Here is a 23,821-nt window from a genome sequence, read left to right as displayed (position 1 = left end):
TCTGTCACTTGTTAGCCGAGGCGTATACGAAGTATCCCGCCGGCCATGACGACAGCTTCAGGGGTATTTCAAGATGGCATGCTGGCTATGCGAAAGCACCAGTCACAAGTCACGTGCCCGACCAAATGTTCCATTCCGTAACGCCCCAACCTTGCCCCGATTGCGATCCCTGGACTCCGTTGAATGCATCTCCAAACTGACAAAATCACTGCTTCTGCTTCTTTTCGGGGTGCTCGGATTCGCCGGGCTCAGAGGTGGGGACGTCGGGTAGCTTGCTGGCGATTTCCTTCGCGGCCTCGACGTCTTCGGGGTCGGCCTCCGCCTCGTCCTTCGGCTCGATCTTAGCGGCGTCTTGAACTGGAGGGAAGTAAACACTAGTACATAATTAGTCTCTGGTTCGTGTTCACAGTGTATATCTCCCAAATCTGATACACTTACGGCAGGTAGTGGGCGTAAGACTCAACATCCTGCTTTACCCACGTGACAAAGACGATCTTCTCCAACTTCTGGCCCTTCTCGCTCTCCAAAAACTTCTTGACAGTGGAGATGGCGACGGGAGCAGCCTCAAGAGGGGGGTAGCCATAGATGCCCGTGCTGATACCGCACAGGGCCAAGGTCTTGCACTCAGAGTCCACCGCCAAGTTCAGCACCTTGTTGTAGGCCGAAGTCAAAAGTTCCTCGCTCTCCTGGGGCTCGATGGGGTCGTAGATGGGGCCGACGGCGTGGATGACCTTCTTTGCGGGCAGGTCGTGTCCACCAGTGATCTTCGCGTCGCCAGTCTTGCACCCTCCAAGAGTGCGGCACTCTGCCAGGAGGCCAGGGCCAGCCGCGGCGTGAATAGCGCCGTCGATGCCGCCGCCGCCTCGAAGCGACTTGTTGGCCGCGTTGGTGATTGCATCGACCTCGAGTTTCGTGATATCGTGTCGCACGAGGCACACGCGGTCGTTGAGCGCCTTGGAAGGGGTGATGGGCCCGGCGGGCTTGAAGGAGAGGGTCGTCGGGATCTTGGTGCCCGATGGCGTCGACGGGAGCTTGCCTAGCTTGTAGAGCAAGGAGAGGGTTGGGATCTCATCGGCCGTGAGGAGCGACATCTTGATTGATTTGGTTGCAAAGCGGCGCAAAAACATCGACCGGCAGGAGGACGCCAACTTGCGATGTCCAAAGTTGCAGTTGCCTGCAGGTGGTTGTTTGTAGAGTTGAGGTTACGAATGCTGACAACATAATGGGCCAACAGGAGGGATAGGGATGACGACAGCGGGGGAGGTAGCTACACGCAGCTCCACAGCCTGCAGGGGTCAGCTTGAACGGTCCCGCGGGCTTAGACCATGATCTACAGTGCTTATCTTATCAGGGGCACCGCCCCTCGTTCTTTCAACCGTGTGTTGGATGGATTTGCGGCTTGGAATTTTGAGTCATCTCGGCCAGCGATCAAACACTTCAACAACGACCGCCGGACGATCGAGCCGTCAAATTTCCTTCTATTGGACCATCGAGACATCATAAGCACATCCTGCACCCAGGAACCTACAGCACAACACCAATTGGCTCCAGCAATCGCACCCACCCGCCTGATTGTATCCGTCTACCCCTCCAAAACCTCCCACGATGGCGGACAAGGTCGAGAATGCCAATGCCGCCATGGCGAAGCTCCAGCTTGACGAGGAGACTGGAGAGATGGTATCTAAGGGGGAGCTGAAGAAGAGAATGCAGAAGAGAGCAAAGAAGGCTGCCAAGGAAGCCATTGCGAAGGATGCGCCTCCGGCAGAGAAGAAGGCCCCACCAAAGCCCAAGGAGAAGCAGGAGGAGGTCATCGACACCGATGCCATGTTCAAGCAGGGCTTCCTCGCTGAAGTGTTCGAAAAGAGGCCCATGAAGCCGGTCTTCACGCGATTCCCTCCTGAACCAAACGGATTCTTGCACATCGGCCACGCGAAAGCAATCGCAGTCAACTTTGGCTTCGCGAGATTCCACGGCGGCGAGTGCTACCTAAGGTAATTTATTATGCCCTGTTAACTATATTTCATGCCGCTGAAACTGCTATCTCTGCAGATACGACGACACCAATCCCGAAGCAGAAGAGGAGGTCTACTTCACTGCCATCCTGGACACCATTCGGTGGCTCGGGTTCAAACCTTACAAGATCACCTACTCTAGCGACAACTTCCAGAAGCTATACGACCTCGCGGAGAAGCTGATAGGGCTAAGCAAGGCATATGTATGCCACTGTGACGGTTCGTGAGATGTCACCCAGGAAGGAAGTTCTTAGCTGACAAGATCCCAGACGCGGAAATCAAGCTGCAGCGTGGCGGTGAGAAGGGCGAGAGTCCTCGATATCGATGCAAACATGCGGACCAGTCCGCGGAAGAAAACCTCCAGAAATTCAGAGATATGAGGGACGGCAAATACCAGCCCAGGGAAGCATTCCTCCGCATGAAGCAGGACATAACAGACGGCAACCCCCAGATGTGGGATCTCGCGGCCTATCGCGTCCTGGACAAGCCTCATCACCGCACAGGAGACACTTGGAAGATCTACCCAACCTACGACTTCACCCATTGTCTATGCGATTCGTTCGAGGGCATCACTCACTCGCTATGCACAACTGAGTTCATCCTGAGCAGGGTAAGCTACGAGTGGCTGAACAAGACTCTGGAAGTCTACGAGCCCATGCAGCGCGAGTACGGGCGCCTTTCCCTCAGCGGCACTGTCCTCTCGAAGCGGAAGATTCTAAAGCTAGTGGAGGACAAGATTGTGCGAGGTTGGGACGACCCAAGGCTGTACACACTGATGGCGATCAAGCGGAGGGGTGTCCCCCCAGGTGCGATTCTCGAGTTTGTCAACGAACTTGGTGTTACTACCAACGCCACTGTCATCCAGATTGTCAGGTTCGAGCAGTCGATCCGGAAATACCTGGAGCGCACAGTACCGCGGCTTATGCTGGTTCTGGACCCCATCCCGGTTGTCATCGAGGACATCGGCACTGAAGAAGGCAAGGAGCTCACGCTGCCGTTCTCGCCAAAGAACCCTGCCATGGGCAGCCACACCGTCAAGCTCACCAAGACCGTGTACATCGACCGCTCCGACTTCCGCGAGGTCGACGACCCCAGCTACTTCCGTCTGGCCCCCGGCAAGACCGTCGGGCTACTCCAGATCCCCTACCCCATCAAGGCGACCTCCTTCACCAAGGACGAAGCGACCGGCAAGGTCACGGAGGTGCGCGCCGTGTTCGACCGCGAGGCGAAGAGGGCCAAGACGTACATCCAGTGGGTCGGCACGGACGGCTCCCGCCGCTGCGAGGTGCGCGTGCACAACCCGCTCTTCAAGAGCGACAACCCGAGCGCCGTCGAGGGCGGCTTCCTGAGCGACCTCAACCCGGAGAGCGAGGTGGTCTACCCGGACGCGATCATCGAGTCCGGCATTGACGAGGTCAGGCGGCGCGCGCCCTGGCCCGAGGCGGCGGGCGAGAGCGAGCTTGGCAAGGGGGGCCCAGAGTCCGTCCGGTTCCAGGGAATGCGGGTGGCTTATTTTGTGAGTTATTACCCCAGGCTGCTACTGATTTTATTGATATCGATTATTTGCTAATACGCACTTCCCACAGGCTCTGGACACCGACAGCACGGATGACAAGATCGTCCTGAACAGGATCGTGTCGCTGAAGGAAGATGCCGGTAAGAACTAGGGTGTCTCCGTGGTTAGCCGACCGGCGCACCTTGTCTGCAGGCCGTCCATGGCTAGCGAATGTTGTGGCCTTGGCTTATGTAGCGGGAATATAATACACCGCACTTCAGCGTGCCGTGAAAAGATGCCACAGTCTAGGCGTGTTCTCTGCGGAGAGAACTGATTCGCGTTGCGAGCGACACATTTGTGAGAATTACATATGTTTCTCACATGACGATTGGTAAGATACACAAGGCTACCCGGCACCGACGATTCAAGACGAAAGCCGTGATAAAGTGCCCTACGATATCCTAAACTACCCTCCCATACCGCACAATAACACCTTCCACCTCGGTACCCGAGAGGGTCTAGTAGCTCTGCTCGTCGTTCCAGTACAGCGTCTCGTGCTGGATCTCGGGGCCGGTGGCCAGCAGCTCCCAGCCGAGCACTAGTTTAATATACTGCAGGGCGTGGCTGGCGACCTTGACGGCGCCGACGTCGGTGGGGTGGTATTGGGGCCCGATGTCGTTGTGCTGCAGGATGCCGCTCGTGTTGAGCAGGTGCAGGAAGGGCTCGCTCGTCGTGTTGAGGTGCCACGTCCGGTTCGTCACGGCGTTGTACACCACGGGGCTCGCCAGGTACGCGGGCGAGTTGAAGTAGTCGTGCACGGCGCGCACCTGCGGCTCGAAGCCGTCGGGCGAGTTGGGGAAGTAGCTGTTGCCGTACTGGTAGAAGCCGAGCCAGAGGGTCTGTTGGGGGTGTGAGCAAGGGCACGTCATGCCGGCTGTGTACTTGGGGCCCGCCCCTGGACGTTGCTTACCATGAGGACGACCTGGGCATTAGGCCAGACGCCATGGACGCCTTGGATGAGACGGGTGAGGCTGTCCTGGTACGTCTGCGCAGAGACGTTGTTGTAGGCGTTCTGGTCATTCGTGCCGATGTTGATAACTACGAGGTCGGCGGCCGGGTGCTTCGAGAAATCCCAGGGCTCTGCGTTCTCGAGGTTCGCTACGGCACTGGTTAGTGGCTGCTTTTGTGCCCGCGACAATATCTCCCACTACGCAAAGAGGGGAACCAAAAACGCAGAATTCTCTGCTCACCTCCGTACTGCTCGACGGCCCTCCCACTCGTGTCACAGCTGTAGAACCACTGTCGCGACTGCCCGCGCACATTACCCCAGCAGTTCTGATCGCTCACACAAATCCCCGGGTACGCAGTAACGCTGTACTCGGACCCGCCCAGGCCGGCGCCTATGCCGTACCCGAAGCTCGACAGGCCCTCGTACGTCGTGTACATGCCGCTCGTCAGGCTGTCGCCGATGAACTCGACCCTGCGGCCGTAGTCCGGGACGCGCACCAGGCCCTCGCCCTCGGCGACGTGGACGGCGGAGAGCTGGATGCCGTAGGCCCAGTTGGTCACGCGCAGCTCGAAGGTCACGGGCGAGATCGGGTAGGTCAGGTTTGACCCCGGCGTGTCTGGCGTGACCAGCAGGTGCGTGGCGCCCGCGGTGATGTTGGTGAACTGCCAGTCCAGCCCGGCGATGCGGTAGCCCACCAGCACGCCGTCCGATGTGAGGTTGCCGAAGCTGACGGCTACCGTCTGGCCGGTGTAGCCGAACCTGATCCCAGGTGCGCTGTTTCTGGTGTTAGTACAATATCCGCTACGCGCGAAGGTGGGATTTTCAGTGATGTCGAGCTTACCTCCACCAGGACACATATTTCGAGTCCCATCTACCCTTGTACGAGATCTCGGCAGCATCCGGGAGGTAGGTGTTGAAGGAATATTCTGCAGGGTCGATGCGGGTGTCCGGGTAGTCGGTGGGGCGGACCTGGCCATTCTGCAGGATGGTCCGCTCGTGGATGTCCTGGGGGAACCTCTTCTCATGAGGCTTGGATAGGCCCGTGGCCAACACGCTCACGAGGAGAACGCTAAGTGCCTGCCAGAAAATGAGACGCATCGTGAAGGGCAATGGCGCAGTACGAGACTCGAGACCTGGGAGGGCAACCCCAGAGCATGCATGTTCCTGTGCGTAAGCGTGCTACGTACTTATACATTTATTACGCGCGTAGTGTAGGCAGACGCAGTGGTCGGGTGGCCATTGGCCGACATATCGGTCGATTGATTTCGTATAGAGGCATAGACGGCCCCCATTTCGGACAAAATAGAGCGCTCGCTAAACAACGAGGCCAGCCTAGTGGGGGGCATGGCCCGGGTGTGTGTGCCCCATTGTTTCCATCTTTGGAAGTCCTGCCCAGGTTGCTCGACAGGGACGCCTTCGCGGGGCAAGGACGAGGCGTGTCGATGACGACTGCGTGCAGTGGTAGCTCTTGCGGAGTCTACGACGTGAACATTGGCGGGAGTGACTGCAACTGCAAGTGCCTCTCAACGCGCGCGTCCAATTTCCGGTCGTCCGGGTCGGGACAGGGCAGAGCACGTGGAGGCACGGTGCCCACGCAGCCTAGCTCAAGTTGCTCAACTTTGACGACTGTTGGGCAAGGTAAGACGATCTGGTGATGTGACTGTGTGAAAAGCACATTCCCCGCCAACAGAGGAGACGCGCAGGAGGCCAGGGGTGACGATGGGGAATGTCGGCCCAGTGGCCCCGATGCAACTCCGCATACATCCTTGACCCGCGGAGGGGACGGCTCCCGGGGGGGGCAGCCTTGCCTGCACTGGCTTGGGTTTGGGGGGCCAAGGGCCTGAGAGGAAGATCACTGCAATGCACGTCAGGCACGGCAGGGTGCTGTGGTATGCAATGGAAATCTACTGTACAGGGTGACCTGAAAAAGATTATCCATGTCGCTACATACAACTCCCCGGAAAGAATGTAACCAAATCCAACCAATCACAATTTCTAATTTATCCTTTTTATAATTAAACTTATATTATTATAGCGAATTCAGGATATAATGCTATAGAAAAGCTACCTTTTTCTTTCTTATTTTTACCTTGAAAAGCTGATATTATTTTTATAGTAATGCATAGACAAGAAAGGAGAGTCAAGGGACCCTTCGCCAACGCCACGGAAGTCACGAATTAGGCTTCTTTGTCAGGTTTCCCTGTAGATGCAGATCCATGACCCCAGATCGTGAGGCTCCACAGTTTGTGACCTTCTGTCGCGTGGGTTCATCTCATCTCTAGTCGCGTCTCGGCACGGGCCGGCGCACAACGGTCAGCCCTGACCGTCGTCTTGAGTTGGTGTGTGGCTCCTTCTAGATTTCCAGTGAGAGATCAACCTAGCCATGTTAATGGAATGCAACTTTGAAATGAGAGTGGCTTCCACAGGCGGCAGGGGAGGGAAAGGCAGGCAGTACTAGAATACCAACCCTCGGGCGCTTTTATGCAGTAGCTTGAGGATTGAGGAGAGTAGGGGCCCTCCAATGACTCTGATAGAACTTTGGGGGCTGCCTTCTGCAGTACCCATGAGACGAAGAGAACGGATGCAATATTGTGGAGCCATGATGATGACCAGGAGAATATGGTGATGGTGAAGCCTCTGCCGTGGATTCGATCGAGATGCTCGTCGAGTTCAGCGTTCCAGCAGCAAGAGGGGAGCCTAGGAACTAAGACACGTCCTTGTGGTTGTATTGAAATCTTCTTTTCTGGAAAGCCAAGTGTTTCACTAGAACATGCCGTATTTGAGCACACTCGTGGCTTTGTTGTGGATGAATTGATTGCTCAAGAGTCGAGGACGTCAGGCTACTAACTTTCAAGGGTTCCCAGGGTTAAGGTCAGGATGCATGGGGGTGGACACTCGAGTGTCAGGGTTTGGAGCTAGGACGAGGTCAGGGGCTCCAAAGTGTCACAGGTAAGGCTGGCGCCAAACGCTTCAATCTGACCCCGACGAGGACATGTCTGCGCAGACGACAAGAAAAATCACATCCAAATCCATCCTCCTGGCATTGAAAAGGCATATTCATTGAATCGCCGTCTTATCTTACGTCAAGGGAGCAACAGAGCCAGGTGGTCGACGTCCAGCAGAGATGAGGATGATACCCACAAGTGCCGCAGTCTTCTTCGCCGCAGCAGCCAGCCTGCTGCTGGGACCTGTGCTGGCCATCGGCAGCTCACACCCTGGCCCCTATATCATGCGTACACATGACCTTAAACCGGACGACGCCGTACAATGGCATGCAGTACAAGACACCGCGGCGCCTGCAGCCTTCATGGGGCACCAAGTCGGCCACAAGACGGACAACGAGGAGGGCACTGAGGGGTCGCAAGCCACAGCACACCAGCAGATCCTCACGCATCAGCCCCAAGGCGACTACGAGTATTCCACCGTGGAGAGCACGCCGCTGGACGGCGGGCCGGAGCTGCAGCCGGAGCTGAAGAGGTCGGAGGATGGGGGCGAGGGAACGGGAGCGGTGCTTCTGAGGAGGGAAACCAGCGCGGCGCCGACGGTGTTTGGCGTCAGCATCTGGCTGATCATCGCGTGGCTGGGCCTGCTGTACCTGATGTATAAGACTGGCTCGATGTTCTAGTTGATATCCTGCGGTGATAGTATGATGGCAGGTTCCTTGTTGTTGGTGGGTTTTTTCGAATATTCTGTCAGCCATGGATGGTAAAAGTGTTGTAATGCAGAGCAGGCGTTCTCATTGTCATTCCATTACTCTCACTGTGTTGAAAAGGCCTACACCCAATAGCCTTCTGAGTAATTCATCTCACCAGCTCGAGCTTGGATACGGATGCAGGTACCGGCACGTCGCGCCTGTGCTGTGGAGGAGTTGGAGGACCCTGCATGACCAGCTGCACCAACTCATCGGGCGGCGGAGTGCGTCATAGACAGCTTGGGATTGTCCTCACTCGAAGTCACTGCCGCTAGCAGCGGAATTGTGGTCATGGTTGATTTTGTGACGCAGATGTACCACCGTCATTGCACATTTGGCATGCAAGAGGTTCAGCCGCAGCGTTTGGCAATTCTGCAGGTGCTTGCTGCGACGTCGTTGGTCCAGAAGGAGAAGGAGCGTGTTCCAGTCTGGCAGGGATGCAGTTCCCGCGCTTGATGGTCACTAAAACGAAACATTGCAGCCCAGCAGTGTCTCAGTCTCAGTCCATCCCATCCCATCCGGCTTCAACCTTCGACTTTCAGCCTTCGAAAGCTCCAACCTCATCCTTAACCCATCCTCACCCTCGGTGTCCATTGAACCCTGCGACCGGACGTGAACCTCTCATCGTTGGTCTTCCACCTAACTGAAACCACCCGCCTTACATGTGCCTCGACTCCGCCATTGTATATCTCAGCCGCAGCTGATTCTTCGAGGAAACAAACATGTTAGACAAATACGGGCCTGTCCTGTGGACAGCGCTTGCGCTCCTCGTCGCCTACGGTATCAAAACCTTCAGAAAATGGCAGTACCAGCGGTTTCGGCAGTATGCTGGCATCCCCCAGGCGAAGACTTCCTTCGTGTGGGGCCACATGAAGCTCATGGGTGAGCTGTTCAAGAACGCCCCAGACCCGAGGCGTCACCTCGACGACGTGATACGAGACTTCCTCCCCCGTGTGGGAAGCCCGCCAGTCCTTTTCCTCGACCTCCGGCCTATCAACTACCCCATGCTGATAGTCTGCGACCACGAGATGGCCGAGCAGATCACGAAGCCGTCCCCAAAATGGTCTTCGAGCACTCCCAAGTCTCCCACCCTTGGTGATATCTGGCATCTGACCGGGAAGAACTCCATCCTGACGTCCGAAGCGGACCACTGGAAGGCCCAGAGGCGGCAGCTCAACCCCGGCTTTGCGCCTCAGCACCTCCTCACCGTCCTGCCTATCGTTCTGGACAAGACCAGGTTTTTCCTGGACCACATGGACCGCTACGCCCGGACTGGCGAGGAGTTCTGTCTCGACGAGCACTGTGTCACGCTGACCTTCGATATCATCGGGGCAGTCACCATGGGCCAGGACTTCAGAGCCCAGATCCCGGGGGAGCAAAGCGAGATCCTGCTGTCGTTCAGGGCGATCATGGAACAGTACACCAGCCGCAGGGGGACGAGCATCCCAGGCACCAATTTCTTACGAGAGCGCATCCGCCGGAAACATGCCAGCAAACTCGACCGGCTTTTAAAAGACATTGTCCGTAACGAGTATGCCCAGCTCAGTGCTGGAGGGACCAAATCCCGCAGCGTCTTGGCGCTGAGCTTACAAGGAACCGAGCAGCTCACCCCTGAGCTCCTGCAGCAGACGAGCGACAACCTGCGTGTGTTCCTCTTCGCTGGCCACGATACCACAAGTATTCTGCTTCAGTGGGCCTTCTACGAGCTTTCAAAGTCACCACAGCAACAAAGGGCACTCCGAGCCGAGCTTGATGAGCTCTTCGGATCCGACGCGGACCCCGATGTCGTCCGGGAGAAGCTCCTCGCCCCCGGTGGGAGCGAGATCCTGAGCCAGATGGTCTACACCTCTGCCCTCATCAAGGAGATCTTACGCATCCATCCTCCGGCCGCGTCGGTCCGGATGACACAGCCCGGCACGAATTTCCAGCTCACCCTGCCTGACGGGAGACAGATCTGCCCGGACGGGTGCATCATATATCTGTGCAGCACAGTCATCCAGCGCGATCGTAAGGTGTACGGAGACACAGCCGACGACTTCATCCCCGAGCGGTGGCTTGGTGATACGTCAAGCCTACCGGCGAGTGCATGGAGGCCTTTCGAGAGGGGGCCGCGTGCCTGCATCGGCCTGGAGCTGGCGCATATTGAGGCCAAGGTCATCTTGGCATGTGCTGCTAGGCGGTACGACTTCCAAAAGGTTGGTCTCGGCGAGCTGGATTTGGACAGTAACGGCAAGCCTATCTTGGATGACAAGGGATATTACCGGACGAAGTCGGAGCTTTTCAATGTGAGTTCCTCTGCAATTCCTTCTGCAGTACTGTCTTGGTGTCAGCTGAACTCGTAGCTAATCCCCATCCCAGAGTATTCAGGTGACGGCCAAGCCGGTGGATCGGACCATGGTGAAGGTCAAGCTCAGCGAGCAGGCCACAAAAACCTGACACCTGTGGGCAGGTAACTGTATCAGAACACAGTGAAATTAGATCCCCGTCATGAGATTTATTTTTGTCTTTTTGTCGTTTTTATCGAGATTTGACTGTCGACCATCAGCGGAGCATCCCGTCGCCCGGCGACCTCTCTTGGGGACCTCGGCTGTCTGATAACGTCCGTCCCAGCTCCCCACACAATCTGCAAAAAATGATGAAGAAATAAAAGGCTCCTTCCTGACTTTGAATACCCCCGAAAGCCGAAAGATTCGATGTTTGTTGTTGTCCCACACCCGAAAAAAGGAAATCAACGTTGCGAAAATGTGGGTATCACTGAGGCCTCAAAAACATCGCTCCCCTCCCGAGGACGGCTACTTCCTGCCGCAGCCGCCACAGACGCTCTCCGAGTCCGGATTAAGATGACCACAGCCACAGCGCCAGTCAGCTTCGTCGCGCACCAGAGCTTTGGCCGGAGTGGCTATCATGATTGCATACTAGGCTCCGGGGATCCGGAGGCTCTGTCTCTCTCTCAAGAGTCTAGGTGGGTAGTTTCGGTGGCGTTGGTCGATCCTGGTGGCGTGTTAGTGGTAGATCAGGAACGTGGGGTGAAGGCTTGTTCCGGGCCTGGCGAGGTCTCACCTGGACTAGTGGTTTTTCCTCGAGGGTGTGCGCTATGTGGTCGCCTTGTATGGTAGCCCAAGCCTCGTTGTGTCTGAGACTAGTAGTTCGTGGAAGTCTTGAATGAAGCTTCGTCGAGTGGTCGTCAAGAGGGAAAGTTGTTCAAGATATGACTTGTAGGAAAGGGAGTGTCGATCACCAGGAATGCCGAAAGTCGATCAACGTGGAGGGCAGGAAGCGGGCACTGCCCCCCATCTTATGTCAAAACTGCGCAGTGGGAGCCAGACCGACCCCCCGGGGGGTTAGTCGTGGGAGAAATTCATTACATATCCACCCTCTGACAGGCTGGGTTTCTCTCTCCCCTCCTCCCTCAGAGGCCAACAGAGAAAAACGGCTCGCTCGCCTTGCATTTTGCCAAGTTTTGACATTTTTGCACATGCCACATGACGTACTCCGCCGTCAAAGATAGACGAGCCCTCACCCCTCCCCATCCCCCCAATCAATCACTGAATGATGAATGATGACTACGTTGCTAATTTGCAACACACCCCCCCCCCCTAGCTCGTCCAACCGCGCTGGCTCGAACGGCCCGGATGGGTGAATCGGGTGGTGGCCATGAGCCAGTCGGTTTGAGGTACAGTGGTTCTCTAGCCTCTTGCCGAGCCGAGCGGGGGGTCCCATCCTCCCGCAGGGCCTGTCAAATGTGCGTCTCCCGCTACACTGTTTGCTGCGGTGTGCTATATAATGGATACCAGATATTGGTCCTTTTTTTGTCCATCTGGCTATTCACCGTCTTACAATCCGAGATTTTTTTTTTTTTTTGGTGCTGCGCATTCTGCTTGCTCATCAGGAGCGTATGTGGGGGTGCCCAAGTGGATCACCCAGCCCTCTTTTCTATCTTTAGGCAGAAGTCTTGTGTGTCCATGTGTTCTACTCGAGACACTAGGGCCGTCCCCCCAAATAGCAGGCTTCGATGCGGTCATTGGGTGCTGAGGTGTAATGGGAGGGGCGGGCTAAGAATGGGGGAACCCACATGTGGGAGAGAGCAGCAGCATCTTTCTCGCCCTGCCGCTGTTGCGCGGATTGCGCTGTTTGGAAAATGGTGGTGGGCAAATTTCATTAATAACCGTGTTCCGTGTCTGGCGATGCCGGGGAGACAATCCAAATGTTACACGCGCTGAGGCCAGCTGGGAACGAGATTTCCCCGAGCCCTGTGGGAGGGGAGGGTGGCCCAGGCGGAACCCCGGCAAGCCCACTCCAGCCCAGCCCTGGGAGGGCCTGGACGGCGACAGACCGTAGGGACCTGGTTCCGCTCATTGCTGGGTCCTGTTCGCGAAACTTTTTTTTTTTTTTGCCCATCCTTGCTTCCATTCCACCAACGCCTTGTTGCGTTTCTCTCGCCATTCACGTGGCTCCCCACGCACGCTTTCATGCAACAACGTGCGACGATCAACGTTCGTGGTGGGGCGCCCATTCCTCTCGGGCTTCCGAGTCGCTCCTCGGGCTGTCCGTTTTGTTTCACAATACTCTGCGCGGTCAATCGATTCTGTGGGCACATAATCCCCGCCACCGGCTGGCACTCGGCACTTTTTTGCCAGCAACTATCGTCATGACCTGATGATGATTGCGATTGCCTGGGTCACAATTTCGTTCAGTCACAAGGTTGGAGATCGAGAATATGTCATTCCTGCGTGCCTGTAATGATATTCGCTGCCGTACGAGTTGTACGAGATCAGTTCTCCGTACCAGTCTTCGTAACCAGATGTACAGATGACACCCAGCTGCATGATCAAGGATGATATTCGCAACATACTGTACCTTGGTGCTAGACTTCGCAGGGATCATACCACAACGGCAGACACCGTTCTAACCAGCATACCCTTCCTGTGAAATAAACTTTCCTGGGATTACATCCTCAAAATAATTTCCCGCTGAACCACCTGCTCCGTCTTCTTGTATAATCTGTCACATATTTTGGGATGAACGCCAGGACTCGGGTGGACCTCCTGATCCCCCTATCTACATCATATCCTCTCAAATACATTGACAAGATAAGTTCGGGATCCTTGCGACCTGCATCTAAGTGAAGCGTTTCGAATGCTCAGCTTTCTGGGTACGCATCGGCAAATCAAGACTCAGTCGCTCACGGGTTTATCTCCCCGTCCCGCCCTTCCTATCCGTCCCTAGCTATACGGTCCCGAGTGGCGTCTATCAATAGATTGCCATTCCTACTCTTGGTGGGGCTCGTCTCCGTACATTTATGCACGGGCGTGAATCACAATATCAACTTCGAATGGTGCCCGGGTGTATCCGTTGAGTCCAACGCGTCGAGCCCCCTAACAAATAGAACGGCACGGTGTTGACGTCCGGAGGCCACGTAGTTCATGATAGATACCCAATCCAAACGAACGATGCCCAAGTTTCAGCGCATGGGCAGATGTTGATCTATCTGGCAAGGTCATGAGCTCACGAGTAATACTGACCACATGGCCGTGCCGAAAGTCCATACTGATGGCAGCTGTAAATGAAGCCTGCCCCGGACTCGACAGTGCTCTCTATCAGAGCTGTGATCCAAGACCCAACCTAGGCAATTTCCTATAGACTTGAAAAATAATGATCCTTATCATTTATGAACATGGTCTACTTTCGTTTCCCATTTTTGTTGCGGCTCTTGCCTGGCACTTGAGGCCGCAGGCCCATGATTCGCATCGCTCCAGACCGGACATCGGGAAAATGTCGAAGGACGAATTCTGAGAAGGACTTGAGTCAAGGGGAACGACAAGCAACAACTTCTCAGCAAGCTTGTAGGTCTCGCCACAAGGGTAGGGATAAGAAGTCTTCTTCGTCCCAACCACCCCCATCACACACCACTTAGCTCGTGTGAAGTCCTGCATGAATAGCCTCATGCTTAAGTGGGGAAATTTCAGGGAAGTGAGTCATTTGAGTTCAGCCTCACGATTGTTCTAGACCGAAAATCACTCCGGCCAAGCCATGCGTTAAACGGCCCCAGGAGAAGCTTATCTGACAGCTCTAAGAGTTTATCTGGTAGCGGAGTGGTCCTGATTCCATTTATAGCAATCGACCCCGTTGTATTCAGCTCGGTGAAGTACCAGACGTTGGACCTAAATATGCCCTCACGTCCAGGGCCAATATGTGGGGCGATTTTCAGCTCCCTGGAGGCAGCCGGGGGTTATTGCTCAATACTCCTCTAGCGGCCCGTTATGCATCGAATTCATGAAACGTTTCGATATGCACCCGATATCATGTGAGTTGGTGTTGTGGGGAAGGACATGCGTGGAATACGAGACAGTGAACAGGATGAGTGGATGGCTGATACGAGAAACTCGTACTCGCTGAGCGAACTCCCACATGCCCTAACGGGAAGATAACACAAAAGACTGTAAGTCGTGAACTTGGCTTGGTAATGCATCAGGAGGTCATCATGACAGTAACATTTGCCAAGTGCTCTACAGCCGGTCCCGTCAATGCAGCTGACCAGTGTTGAGGCGCACCTTGTCAACTCTGGGAAGGGACTACATATGTCTGTCCACCGTGCGAAATATGACCAAAGGGTATATTCTATTTTGATACGACATGTTCAGTACTTTATGCCTGACCTTCTCTCCAGCTGACGAGAAAGCGGGTGACTCTAAGAATCCAAAAATGCTAGGAGGGTGCAGAGTAGAGAGCTTATAAGAATTCTTACAGTCACGGAGAAAACATTGCGTGCGACGATGGCAACATCGGCTTTCTTATTCGGAGCGGTGGAGCATATCTATCTCTCACATGCTTTCTAAATTCACAATCGATGCGCTGCTGAAAGAAGATGCTGCCTCGTTTCAAATCAAGATCAGCTAAAAGCCTGCAACAATTAAGAAATGAGACAGCGCTCTTGGCCGCTGAACTAGAGCCGCACAACACACCACAAGGTCAAAATTCTCCAGAACGTCAGGCCATTACAGTGCATCTTACGAAGCTGTGCCGTCACAGCAAAGACATTGTCCCGTTGGGCAGAAACCGACCAAGCAATTTTCCGTTCACTTCTAAGCGTTTGAAGTCCAGCAGTCACAGATATTCGATAAACTTGGTTCGTCGACGCTGGCAACCTTTCGTAGATATGATACAGCTAAATTATCTACGTCTCTCCTCGAGATTTTCTAAATGACAACTCTAAAACACCAACAGCCACAAGACAAAACCTCTAAACCGTATACCTGAAGAACGTCGCATTATCCCCCAGCTCCCTCTCCGCATGCCTCTCCGCCTCGGTGTACTCGCCCGGCGGCTTGTGCGCCCTATCGCGCCGCGCGTTCTCCCTGCGGAGGTAGAGCGTCATGAAGATGCTCAGGGTGGTGGCCATGGCCTGGAAGGCGAGCAGGGTGGCGTGGCCCGGGCGGTATGTGGGCCTGTCCTTGGCGAGGTAGATGTAGGCGGCGATGAGGCCGCCGAGGTTGCCGAAGCCGACGTGCATGGCGATCCCCACGCCGCGCTTCAGGGACCCGCCGATGTTGTTGCCGTTCCAGGCGACACCCTGCGGCACGTTGGGGTAGATGCCCGTCGCGAGGAAGAAGCACCCCGTGTACTTGACGCCGCTGCTGTTGGAGGCGAGGAGCATGATGAGGCCGATCATGCTGTGGTGGCAAAAGTGTCAGTGTTGCTGGCGGTGGCTAGAAGAAAAAGGGGTTAAGGCTGAGGGCAATGTGCTTACGCGATGATCATGAAGCCGATCATGAAGATCCCTCGTGTCTTCATCCTGTCCGCGAGGTAGCCCGCGCCGATGCAGAAGAAGCAAGCCACGAAGTAAGGAGGCACGGTCAGAAGCTGCGCCGTGGTGTTTCGGTAGCCCAGGTCGGCGACGATGGTCGGCAGGAACAGGGCGTATGAGTACAGCGGTGTGTACACTCCAATCGTGATGAACATGTGCACCCAAATCTTCCAGTCCTTGAGGGCGGCCCAGAAGTACTTCATGTCGAACTCGTCCGCGAGGGAGGATCGGTCGCGCTTGAGCCGCGCTGTGACCTCCTTGCGCTCCGGTGCGGAGAGGAAGGGTGCGGTTGATGGGTAGTCATACATGAACTTGAAGGCCGAAACAGCTGAAGAGAAGAGTTAATAACTCGGGTGATGTCCAGGAACACCCACATTGCTCGGACTTCGTGGCTGGGACCGTAGGAGAGACTTACCGACGAAGAAGGTCAGTATGCCCTCAAGGATGAAGATCCATTGCCAGCCAGACAAACCTGCGACTCCTCGCATCTCCATGATACCGCGCGCAAGCAGACCGCCAAAAGCACCGGCTGCTGTCGCAGCGGAGAAGAAGATGGCCATCCGAAGACCACACTCGTGGCGCGCATACCACATCGTGATGCTGCGGCGTAGTCAGCATACAGGCCCAGTTGCAAAAAAAAAAAAAAAAAAAAAAAAAAAAAACCATAGGTAAACTTACTAGTACGTGATTCCAGGGAACAGACCGCCCTCAGCAAGACCCAATGCCGCTCTCGCAGCCATCAGCCCGGGGTAGTTGTGAACGATTCCCATGAGTGTGGTGCAGATGCCCCAGGCGATCATGATGATGGGGATCCAAATGCTCGGGCGGAACCTCTTCATGGCCATGTTGCTGGGCACCTCTGCGGCGACATAAAAGGGAAAGAAGATTCCGAGCGCATTGTTGTACTGGAGGCTGGTCTTGGGCATGCCAAGGTCTGCCTCCAGGGTGTCGAGTCTGGCATTGCCAATGTTGGTTCTGTCGAGGAAGGAGAGCAGGTAGAGGAGCGCAAGGAAGGGGATGAGCCGGTAGTCAATCTTGCGAATGAGCTTCTTGGTCGTCGACTCATCCCAGCCTGCGCCCTCGACGGATTGGGTGTCAATGTCGTCAACATCCTCGACGGTTTTGCCTACGGGCTTTTCTTCCATGCTCGTGCCGGAGCTGTCGACTTGGGCTTTTATGTCCGCCATGGCCACGCACAGGCGTTGAAAATAATCGGGGAAGTTGACAGGACCCTTGCTTACAAGAAAAGAGACGTTGGGGGCAAGCTGTTCCCCTGCGTATAAGCTCAGCTAACGGCAGGTGTCAAGGCCTTCAGGTGAAACTAAGCAAAGACTATGGGGGGAAGGCTTTCACTTTATAGATGCTGGGCTTGGATCCCACCCCTCCCGAGATATTATACCACTTTCGGCCTGCAGTCCGAAAGGCAATCTTGGAAGATGATGCACAACGTTCTTGATTGGGCTTACCAACGCTGCGGCAGAGTCTTCCATGGCTTGTGCCCCGGACCCCGAAGGAAAAATGCCAATGCCTAGCCAAGACGAAGCCACCTGGGGTCTCACTTTTAGTCCACTGGACAAGGCTCTGGAAGGGAAATGACCTATCCCGTAAGTACAACTAGGAGGTGGCCCTTCTGTCCGGGAGAACGACTTAGAATTCGTCACGAGTCCTGGCCAAGGCGCCAAAAAGGTTTATGGTTGTTCCTCCCTCAGCTTCCGTTTTGTTGAGGCTAATCACTATTGGTATCAGGGCTGGCATGGTCGAGACTCTGTCAGCGGCCGCTGCCTATTGATAGTACCTGAGACATTTTTTTTTTTTTTTTTTTGAAAAAGAACAAGTGGTGTAACCCTCGAATATTCTTACGCCAACGCACTCAGCTTCGCTGCACTTATCTGGCCCGTGTGGTTGCAGCGAGGCCATTCGTTCGTATGCAGCTGGCTTGATAACAGAGAGTTGGACAGGATTCCGGACCAAGACGGACTATCCCTGGCACAATTGCCAAAGGACCAATATCAGCCGCGTCTCCAAAGCCACAGGCTTGAAGCCAAGACTTGGCAATGGCAAGTGCTCACTCCCCGCATTCTTCCCATTATCCTGGGGCTGGTGGTCCAGAACAATGGCGCAAAATGTGCTACCTGGTTGATTCAGCAAGCAGGCAAGATTGCTGCAACCCCCCTGCGCCCGAGGCGATGGTACTGGTCACATCGCATGCGAGATTGCTAGATTGCTTCGTCTGCTCAACCACTCGTTCTCGACATCTGAACCCAGGCCGCCGGGCAAGCCCCATCAGGCGCGCTGAACCGGACTAGCGTCGAGATGGCCCAGGGGCATGGATCCGAGAAGATCGGACTCGCTTTTGCGTGTCGTGTCGTGTGTGTATATACAAGTTCAAGTTCTGTTCCGACGCCCCCCTTTTGCGTTAAGCCTTCGACTGCCTCCCGCGTGGCGTTTTCTGGGCACGGCGCGCCCAGCCGGTGGAATGGAGGAAATGACTAGGTTTCAAAGGAGAAGCGAAATGAGACCCGCGGGGGCGGCACTAGTAGAAGGGTAAAAAAGAGTCAAGAACGAGAGGAGGATTTCCCGCCCCTTGTTGTTGGCCGCTCGGCGGTTAGGCTTGGTGCCTCTCGTGTGGGGAGCCGGCAGTCTGGAAGGTTTCTGCTCCGCCAAGTCCCCCTCCCCACAGACTTCCCCGGATCTTGGGGGCCACCAAGCTCGTGGCAGTGCTCGAGCGGATTTGGTCTCAGACGTCAGTCCAAGAGAACCTCGCACTTGGCGCCTGAGCTCAGAATCGCCCCGGGCATACGGAATGATAAGATGGGAAGAAGCCCGTGACACACCTCAGGTTTGTTGGCTGGTTTGTGCCTTGACCTTTATGTTCTCTCTGGACGGCGTCGTGACCAGACCCCGGTCACTAGCTTGCTTCCTAGAACCAAACTTCAACCTGATCTGTTGGTGAGACTAGATAACAAATGCGCTTCTTCTAGCAAGCTGCCAAGGTCTGTTAACAACTCCGATGGAGGTCGACTGACGCCCGCCAGACAGCGCCCGAGACGAGATCTCGTCGGCTGACCGGGTGTTCCAAAGAATTGTGGTGAGTAGCACACCGTCCACGGCGGAGTGGAAAGAAGTCTTGTCATTTATAAGCCACCATCGTTCAATTGACTTTATATGGTGAGACTTCATCTTGGAAAGCGCTAATCAAGTGCAGAAAAGACCCACAATTTTATCCCTTAACGACCCCCAGAAGCCTCATGGTGTTCTAAGGCTAGGCTAGAAAATATGTGGGTTGAGTCAAAGTAACGGCTTGAGGCGATTTTGTACCTCGGCAACAACAGCAAATAACTTCCAGTATCTTCACAGTAGTATCCGCCACCGCCATCCGCGAAGTAGTTTCAGATCAGCTTGGGTGATCTCCTGGTCGCCTCTCTCGACCTTGGCGTGTAGCCTCTTCAGCCTCTTGGACACCGTCTTGGCCACGCGCAGAGACACCTCATTCTGAAAGACATACAGCACCGCAAACACGAAGAAGGTCACAGACGCCAGGCCACCGAAGCTGCTTCGGACAGCACTCAGTATGCGAGTGATGAGCGACTTGCTCTTCTGGAATGCATATTCGGTAGTGTTGGATGACTCGCTGTCATGCTGTGGTCTTTTCCATATCGCCCTCACTGCTGGGATGAGTGCCGCGCTTTGACAAAACTGGTCAGTGTTAACTGTTCTGAGCATGCAGGGAGAACGGTGCTCGCTCACGCCAGGCCTCCCAAAAGCCACTTCCGCCACCTATGCCGCTCTGCGGCTCTTATTGTGTCCGACACCTCCCCCCGCAACGCGTTCAGGTCGCCGAGGACATTGGCGGATTGTAGCCGGAACTGGTCCAGGAAGGCGACCCCTTCAAGCTGAGGACGTCGCTGCTGGAGGCTGATCAGCTCTTTCAAGCCGTGCTCGACGCTCAAGCGAGCGGTCTTTATGTTCGTCGGGATCTCCTGCGGGGAGTATACTCGGACGGGCCTGGAATAAGGTTGGCCGGGCGGACCTGTGTCAGAAATCTTGGTAGGTTGCCAGTTATCGGGCAGGGCACCCGACATGCTGGGCCCCGGGGGTGGATACCGCGGCAGGTTGGATGGAGCCGATGTGTCTGCGCCAGGTGGCTGCCCATATCGGATGACCGTCGCTGGCGATGATCCGGTGGCCATGCTGGCTACTTCCAAAGGAGGGGGAGGGGGCGAGGATGCCTATGCCTGTGCCTGTGCCTATCAATGGCAGCACCTTCCAAGGCCTGTTACGTCTCGCTGGTTATTGAAAAGACACACTGAGCAAATGCTTGAAACGGCCGTTGAAAGAAATGCTTTCAAGGACGTCCCATGTTACCGCTGTCTATTCACTTGGGATGCGCAGCCAAAACGCGGGGGGACTCGGGGTGGACAGGCAAAGTATTGGCTCCGAGTACGACGCCAAGGGTGTTACGTCACAGCACCTCAAAAGTCTCGTGCACCTCGTCGCCGGATCCATTCGGGGATGTGACGGGGCTTGAGCCGTAGATAGTTAAGTATATTGAGAGTATGAAAGACAAAGGAGAAAGAATGAAAGCTAAAGGCAATGCCCCGGCTTTTGGCTATATATATGTAATATCGGGTTACATAATCAAACCAAAACTCTATAGGCATAACTTAAAATATTACCCCCTAACTAAGAACTTCGCCTTAATTAACGCTTTAAGTTCCTTAAAAACCGCCTAGAATTTTATAGAAATTACAATTAATTAAAATTTAACTAAGTATGTTATTATTATTTATAAATATTATGTTATTGCTTTTAGTTTTTGCTTTATTTGCCTTAATTAATGCTTTTAACATAATTAGCCTTAATTAATATTTTAAACTACTTAAGGGCTGCTAATAGGGGTTTTATGAAAATTTTAAGCGCCTTTTGAAATAAATTATGCAAATTACTTAGTTTTTATATTGCATAGCCATAATTATCCCCTTTTTCCCTTTATTTTTTGCTTAATTTTTCTTAGGATCTACTTATTATATAATAGCTATTATTAAGAACTTAATTGCTATTATTCTTATTTTATTATAATTTTAAGCAATATAGCTCAAATTACTATATTTAAAGCAAAGGCTTTTAAACCTTTTTATATAAGTTTTTATATATATATTATTAATATTTATATTTATTAGTTTGCTTATTAAAATTTATAGTTTAGGTTTTATAAATAAAATATTAAAAAGTTATTGCATAAGGATATAAAATGCTTTATAATTATTAAGCTAATCTTTTATTTTTAATTATTTCTTTATTAATATATTAAATGCTATAATTAAAAAAGTAATCTTAGCATTTAAAGGCTAAGCATTAACTTTTGCATTAAATAAGGTGGAATTAAAGGTTTTTAAAAAGGCGTTTATAATGCCTACTTATTATATATTCGCTAGATATTGTTATGCTTTCTTTAACCTATTTAGGTCTTAATAAGCGGCTTTTACTATGTTAATTAAGGAAGCCGTTGAAAATTTATTAAATCCCGCTGCGCTAAATTCTTTTGCATGGGTTATAAATAACCTAAAGACTTTTAAAGGGTTATTTCTTAAGCGTGTATATATATAATATTAGCGGGTGCAGGGAATTACGTAAGAAATGGTATCGCGCTAAATTCCGGCTAGCTATAAAAAGCTAGCTTTTACGCTTATTTTAAACATTCTTTTAAGAAATTAACTTTTTTCTTTTCTTATATATTTAATGCTTTAATTAAGCTTTTCTTATTTTTAAGAATTTTTAAAATATTTATCTTTTCTCTTTTTTTAGTTCTCTTTTATTTCTATCTTTCCTTTTTATTGCATTAAAGCTTCTCCTTAAGTTATCCTTAAGAGGGTTTAGCAAAACCTATCCCTTATTATTTAAGTAGCTTATTTTTATTAATAATTTGGCTTAAGCATAATTTTAATTTTATGCATTTTTAATTAATAATAAGAAAAATAAAAAGTTAGCTATAAGCTAATTATTTATTAATTTTATTTCTTTTTATTTTTATATTAAATATTATTAAATTATTTTATATATTAGCTTAAAGCTTTAATTAAAGCTTGCATTTATCTTTAACTTATTATAAAAAAGAATTAAGTATAATTAAATTTATAATAATATTATAAATGCCTTAAAACTATTTTTTAATTTTAAGATACCTTTTATACTTTTAATATTTAAATAAAATACTATCTTAATCTTATATTAATATACTATTAAGCTTTAAACTTATTTTAAGTTTTTTATTAAAGATTATGCTTAAAATATAATAATAATATAAACTTAAAATTAAAATAATAAATTTAAACTTTATAAATATTACTTAATATTAATTAAAAATGCTTTAAACTCTTAATTAATATTTATTATTATTATTATAATCTTAAGTTTAAAATAAAGGAAGTTATAATGCAAAATTAAGGTGCTTACTTTATTTATTTATAAATTTAATAAATAATATTATATTATGCATTTTTATATTAATTAAATTATATAAAAAACTTAAACTTAAAGTATAACTCTGCTTAAGCTTTAATTAAACTTAAATTTAATTTACTAAGGATTTAATATAATGTTAATAAGTAAGGTATTAAATATAAATTTAAAAGGCTTTCTTTATTATAATTTTATAATCTTTATTTCTTAATAAAATATTTTTTTATTAAGTTTATTTTATTTATTATATTATATTATTATACCTTTATTTTTTAAATTTTAATTTAAATATTTATAAATAATATTAAAAATAAATTTCTTAAAAGCAATTACTTTAATTAAAGATATTATTGCTTTTAAGTTTTTTCATTTTATTATTATCTTAATAGGAATTATTATAATATATATATTATACTTTTAAATTTAAAGCCCTTTTAAATTTACTTTTATTTTAAAAGTACCTTTAAATTTTAAAAACTATTTATTCTTTTTTACTTAAAGCTAGAAAAGGAATTTTAAAAAACTTATTAAGGGAAAAGAAAGATTTAATCCTATTTACTATTAATTAAAATACTAACCTTACTTTAATTAAACCTTATAATTTATTATTAATAATAAGTTAAGAACTTAAATTAATATTTTAAAAGTCTTATTTTTTATTAATATAATAACTTTACTATAAGTAATTTTATTTATAATTTATAATTTAAATATCTTAAAATTTAATAAGATTAATATTATTAAGATTTTAAATAATTTTAAAATTATTATTTATTAATTCTCTTATTTAAATAATTAAATCTTAAAATTGCTTAAATAATGCTATATTACTTTAAATTTAATAAAAGCGATTAAAAGTATTATTATTAAATAATTTATTTAAAAAAATTAAAAGGAAAAGCTTTTTACTTTTTATAAGTTTAATAATTAAACTTATTATATAAACTTAATTATAATTATTAAAAACATTATTTATAATAACTCTTATAATAACTTAAAAGCATAAAAAAGGAAGATTATAAAATATAATTAAGAACTTAATAATATAAATAATATCTTTTTTATTATAATTTAGCCCTTTTATAAAGCACTTTTATTATATTTAAAAAAGTGATTAATAAGGAAAGGAATTATTTATAAATTAATAAGGAATATTCTTTAATTAAACTTTAAGCATATTTTATTAAAAGTTATTAATTAAGAACTTAAATATTTTAAATAAGATAAGTATTTATTTATATAAAATAATTTTAATTAAAACCTACTTAATTTAAAAAGGCTAAATTTCCTTTAAGAAAGTTAAAATAATTTTAATTCTTTAAATTGCCTTTAAAATAAAAATCCATAGGCT

General features: G+C 50.1%; 7 protein-coding genes across 7 annotated transcripts; 3 read left to right on the top strand and 4 right to left on the bottom strand.

Annotated features, from left to right (window-relative positions):
* Positions 1-205: 205 nt before the first annotated feature.
* Positions 206-1,091, bottom strand: INS49_003531 (uncharacterized protein; the record flags this gene model as incomplete). The annotated part of the gene is made up of 2 exons (XM_043164325.1): positions 206-374; positions 439-1,091. 2 exons carry the CDS (start codon positions 1,089-1,091, stop codon positions 206-208), a joined length of 822 nt encoding a protein of 273 aa, XP_043019090.1.
* A 514-nt stretch (positions 1,092-1,605) lies between these two features.
* INS49_003530 (uncharacterized protein) lies at positions 1,606-3,679 on the top strand (the record flags this gene model as incomplete). The annotated part of the gene is made up of 4 exons (XM_043164324.1): positions 1,606-1,991; positions 2,050-2,231; positions 2,282-3,528; positions 3,599-3,679. 4 exons carry the CDS (start codon positions 1,606-1,608, stop codon positions 3,677-3,679), a joined length of 1,896 nt encoding a protein of 631 aa, XP_043019089.1.
* Positions 3,680-4,025: 346 nt separating this feature from the next.
* On the bottom strand, positions 4,026-5,614 carry INS49_003529 (uncharacterized protein; the record flags this gene model as incomplete). Its single annotated transcript, XM_043164323.1, has 4 exons — positions 4,026-4,406; positions 4,478-4,665; positions 4,758-5,290; positions 5,358-5,614. 4 exons carry the CDS (start codon positions 5,612-5,614, stop codon positions 4,026-4,028), a joined length of 1,359 nt encoding a protein of 452 aa, XP_043019088.1.
* A 2,026-nt stretch (positions 5,615-7,640) lies between these two features.
* INS49_003528 (uncharacterized protein) lies at positions 7,641-8,141 on the top strand (the record flags this gene model as incomplete). Its single annotated transcript, XM_043164322.1, has 1 exon — positions 7,641-8,141. The coding sequence occupies one exon, from the start codon at positions 7,641-7,643 to the stop codon at positions 8,139-8,141; it is 501 nt and encodes a 166-aa protein (XP_043019087.1).
* A 788-nt stretch (positions 8,142-8,929) lies between these two features.
* INS49_003527 (uncharacterized protein) lies at positions 8,930-10,643 on the top strand (the record flags this gene model as incomplete). The annotated part of the gene is made up of 2 exons (XM_043164321.1): positions 8,930-10,492; positions 10,566-10,643. The coding sequence occupies 2 exons, from the start codon at positions 8,930-8,932 to the stop codon at positions 10,641-10,643; spliced, it is 1,641 nt and encodes a 546-aa protein (XP_043019086.1).
* Positions 10,644-15,447: 4,804 nt separating this feature from the next.
* Positions 15,448-17,198, bottom strand: INS49_003526 (uncharacterized protein; the record flags this gene model as incomplete). The annotated part of the gene is made up of 4 exons (XM_043164320.1): positions 15,448-15,877; positions 15,955-16,339; positions 16,427-16,611; positions 16,690-17,198. 4 exons carry the CDS (start codon positions 17,196-17,198, stop codon positions 15,448-15,450), a joined length of 1,509 nt encoding a protein of 502 aa, XP_043019085.1.
* A 2,164-nt stretch (positions 17,199-19,362) lies between these two features.
* INS49_003525 (uncharacterized protein) lies at positions 19,363-20,201 on the bottom strand (the record flags this gene model as incomplete). The annotated part of the gene is made up of 2 exons (XM_043164319.1): positions 19,363-19,696; positions 19,759-20,201. The coding sequence occupies 2 exons, from the start codon at positions 20,199-20,201 to the stop codon at positions 19,363-19,365; spliced, it is 777 nt and encodes a 258-aa protein (XP_043019084.1).
* Positions 20,202-23,821: the final 3,620 nt, after the last annotated feature.

This window comes from Diaporthe citri, assembly GCF_014595645.1.
Source record: "Diaporthe citri strain NFHF-8-4 chromosome Unknown scaffold_10, whole genome shotgun sequence".
NCBI classification, from domain to species: domain Eukaryota; kingdom Fungi; phylum Ascomycota; class Sordariomycetes; order Diaporthales; family Diaporthaceae; genus Diaporthe; species Diaporthe citri.
Note: the sequence above shows the minus strand (reverse complement) of the source record. Positions and strands in the feature narration are given on the sequence as shown.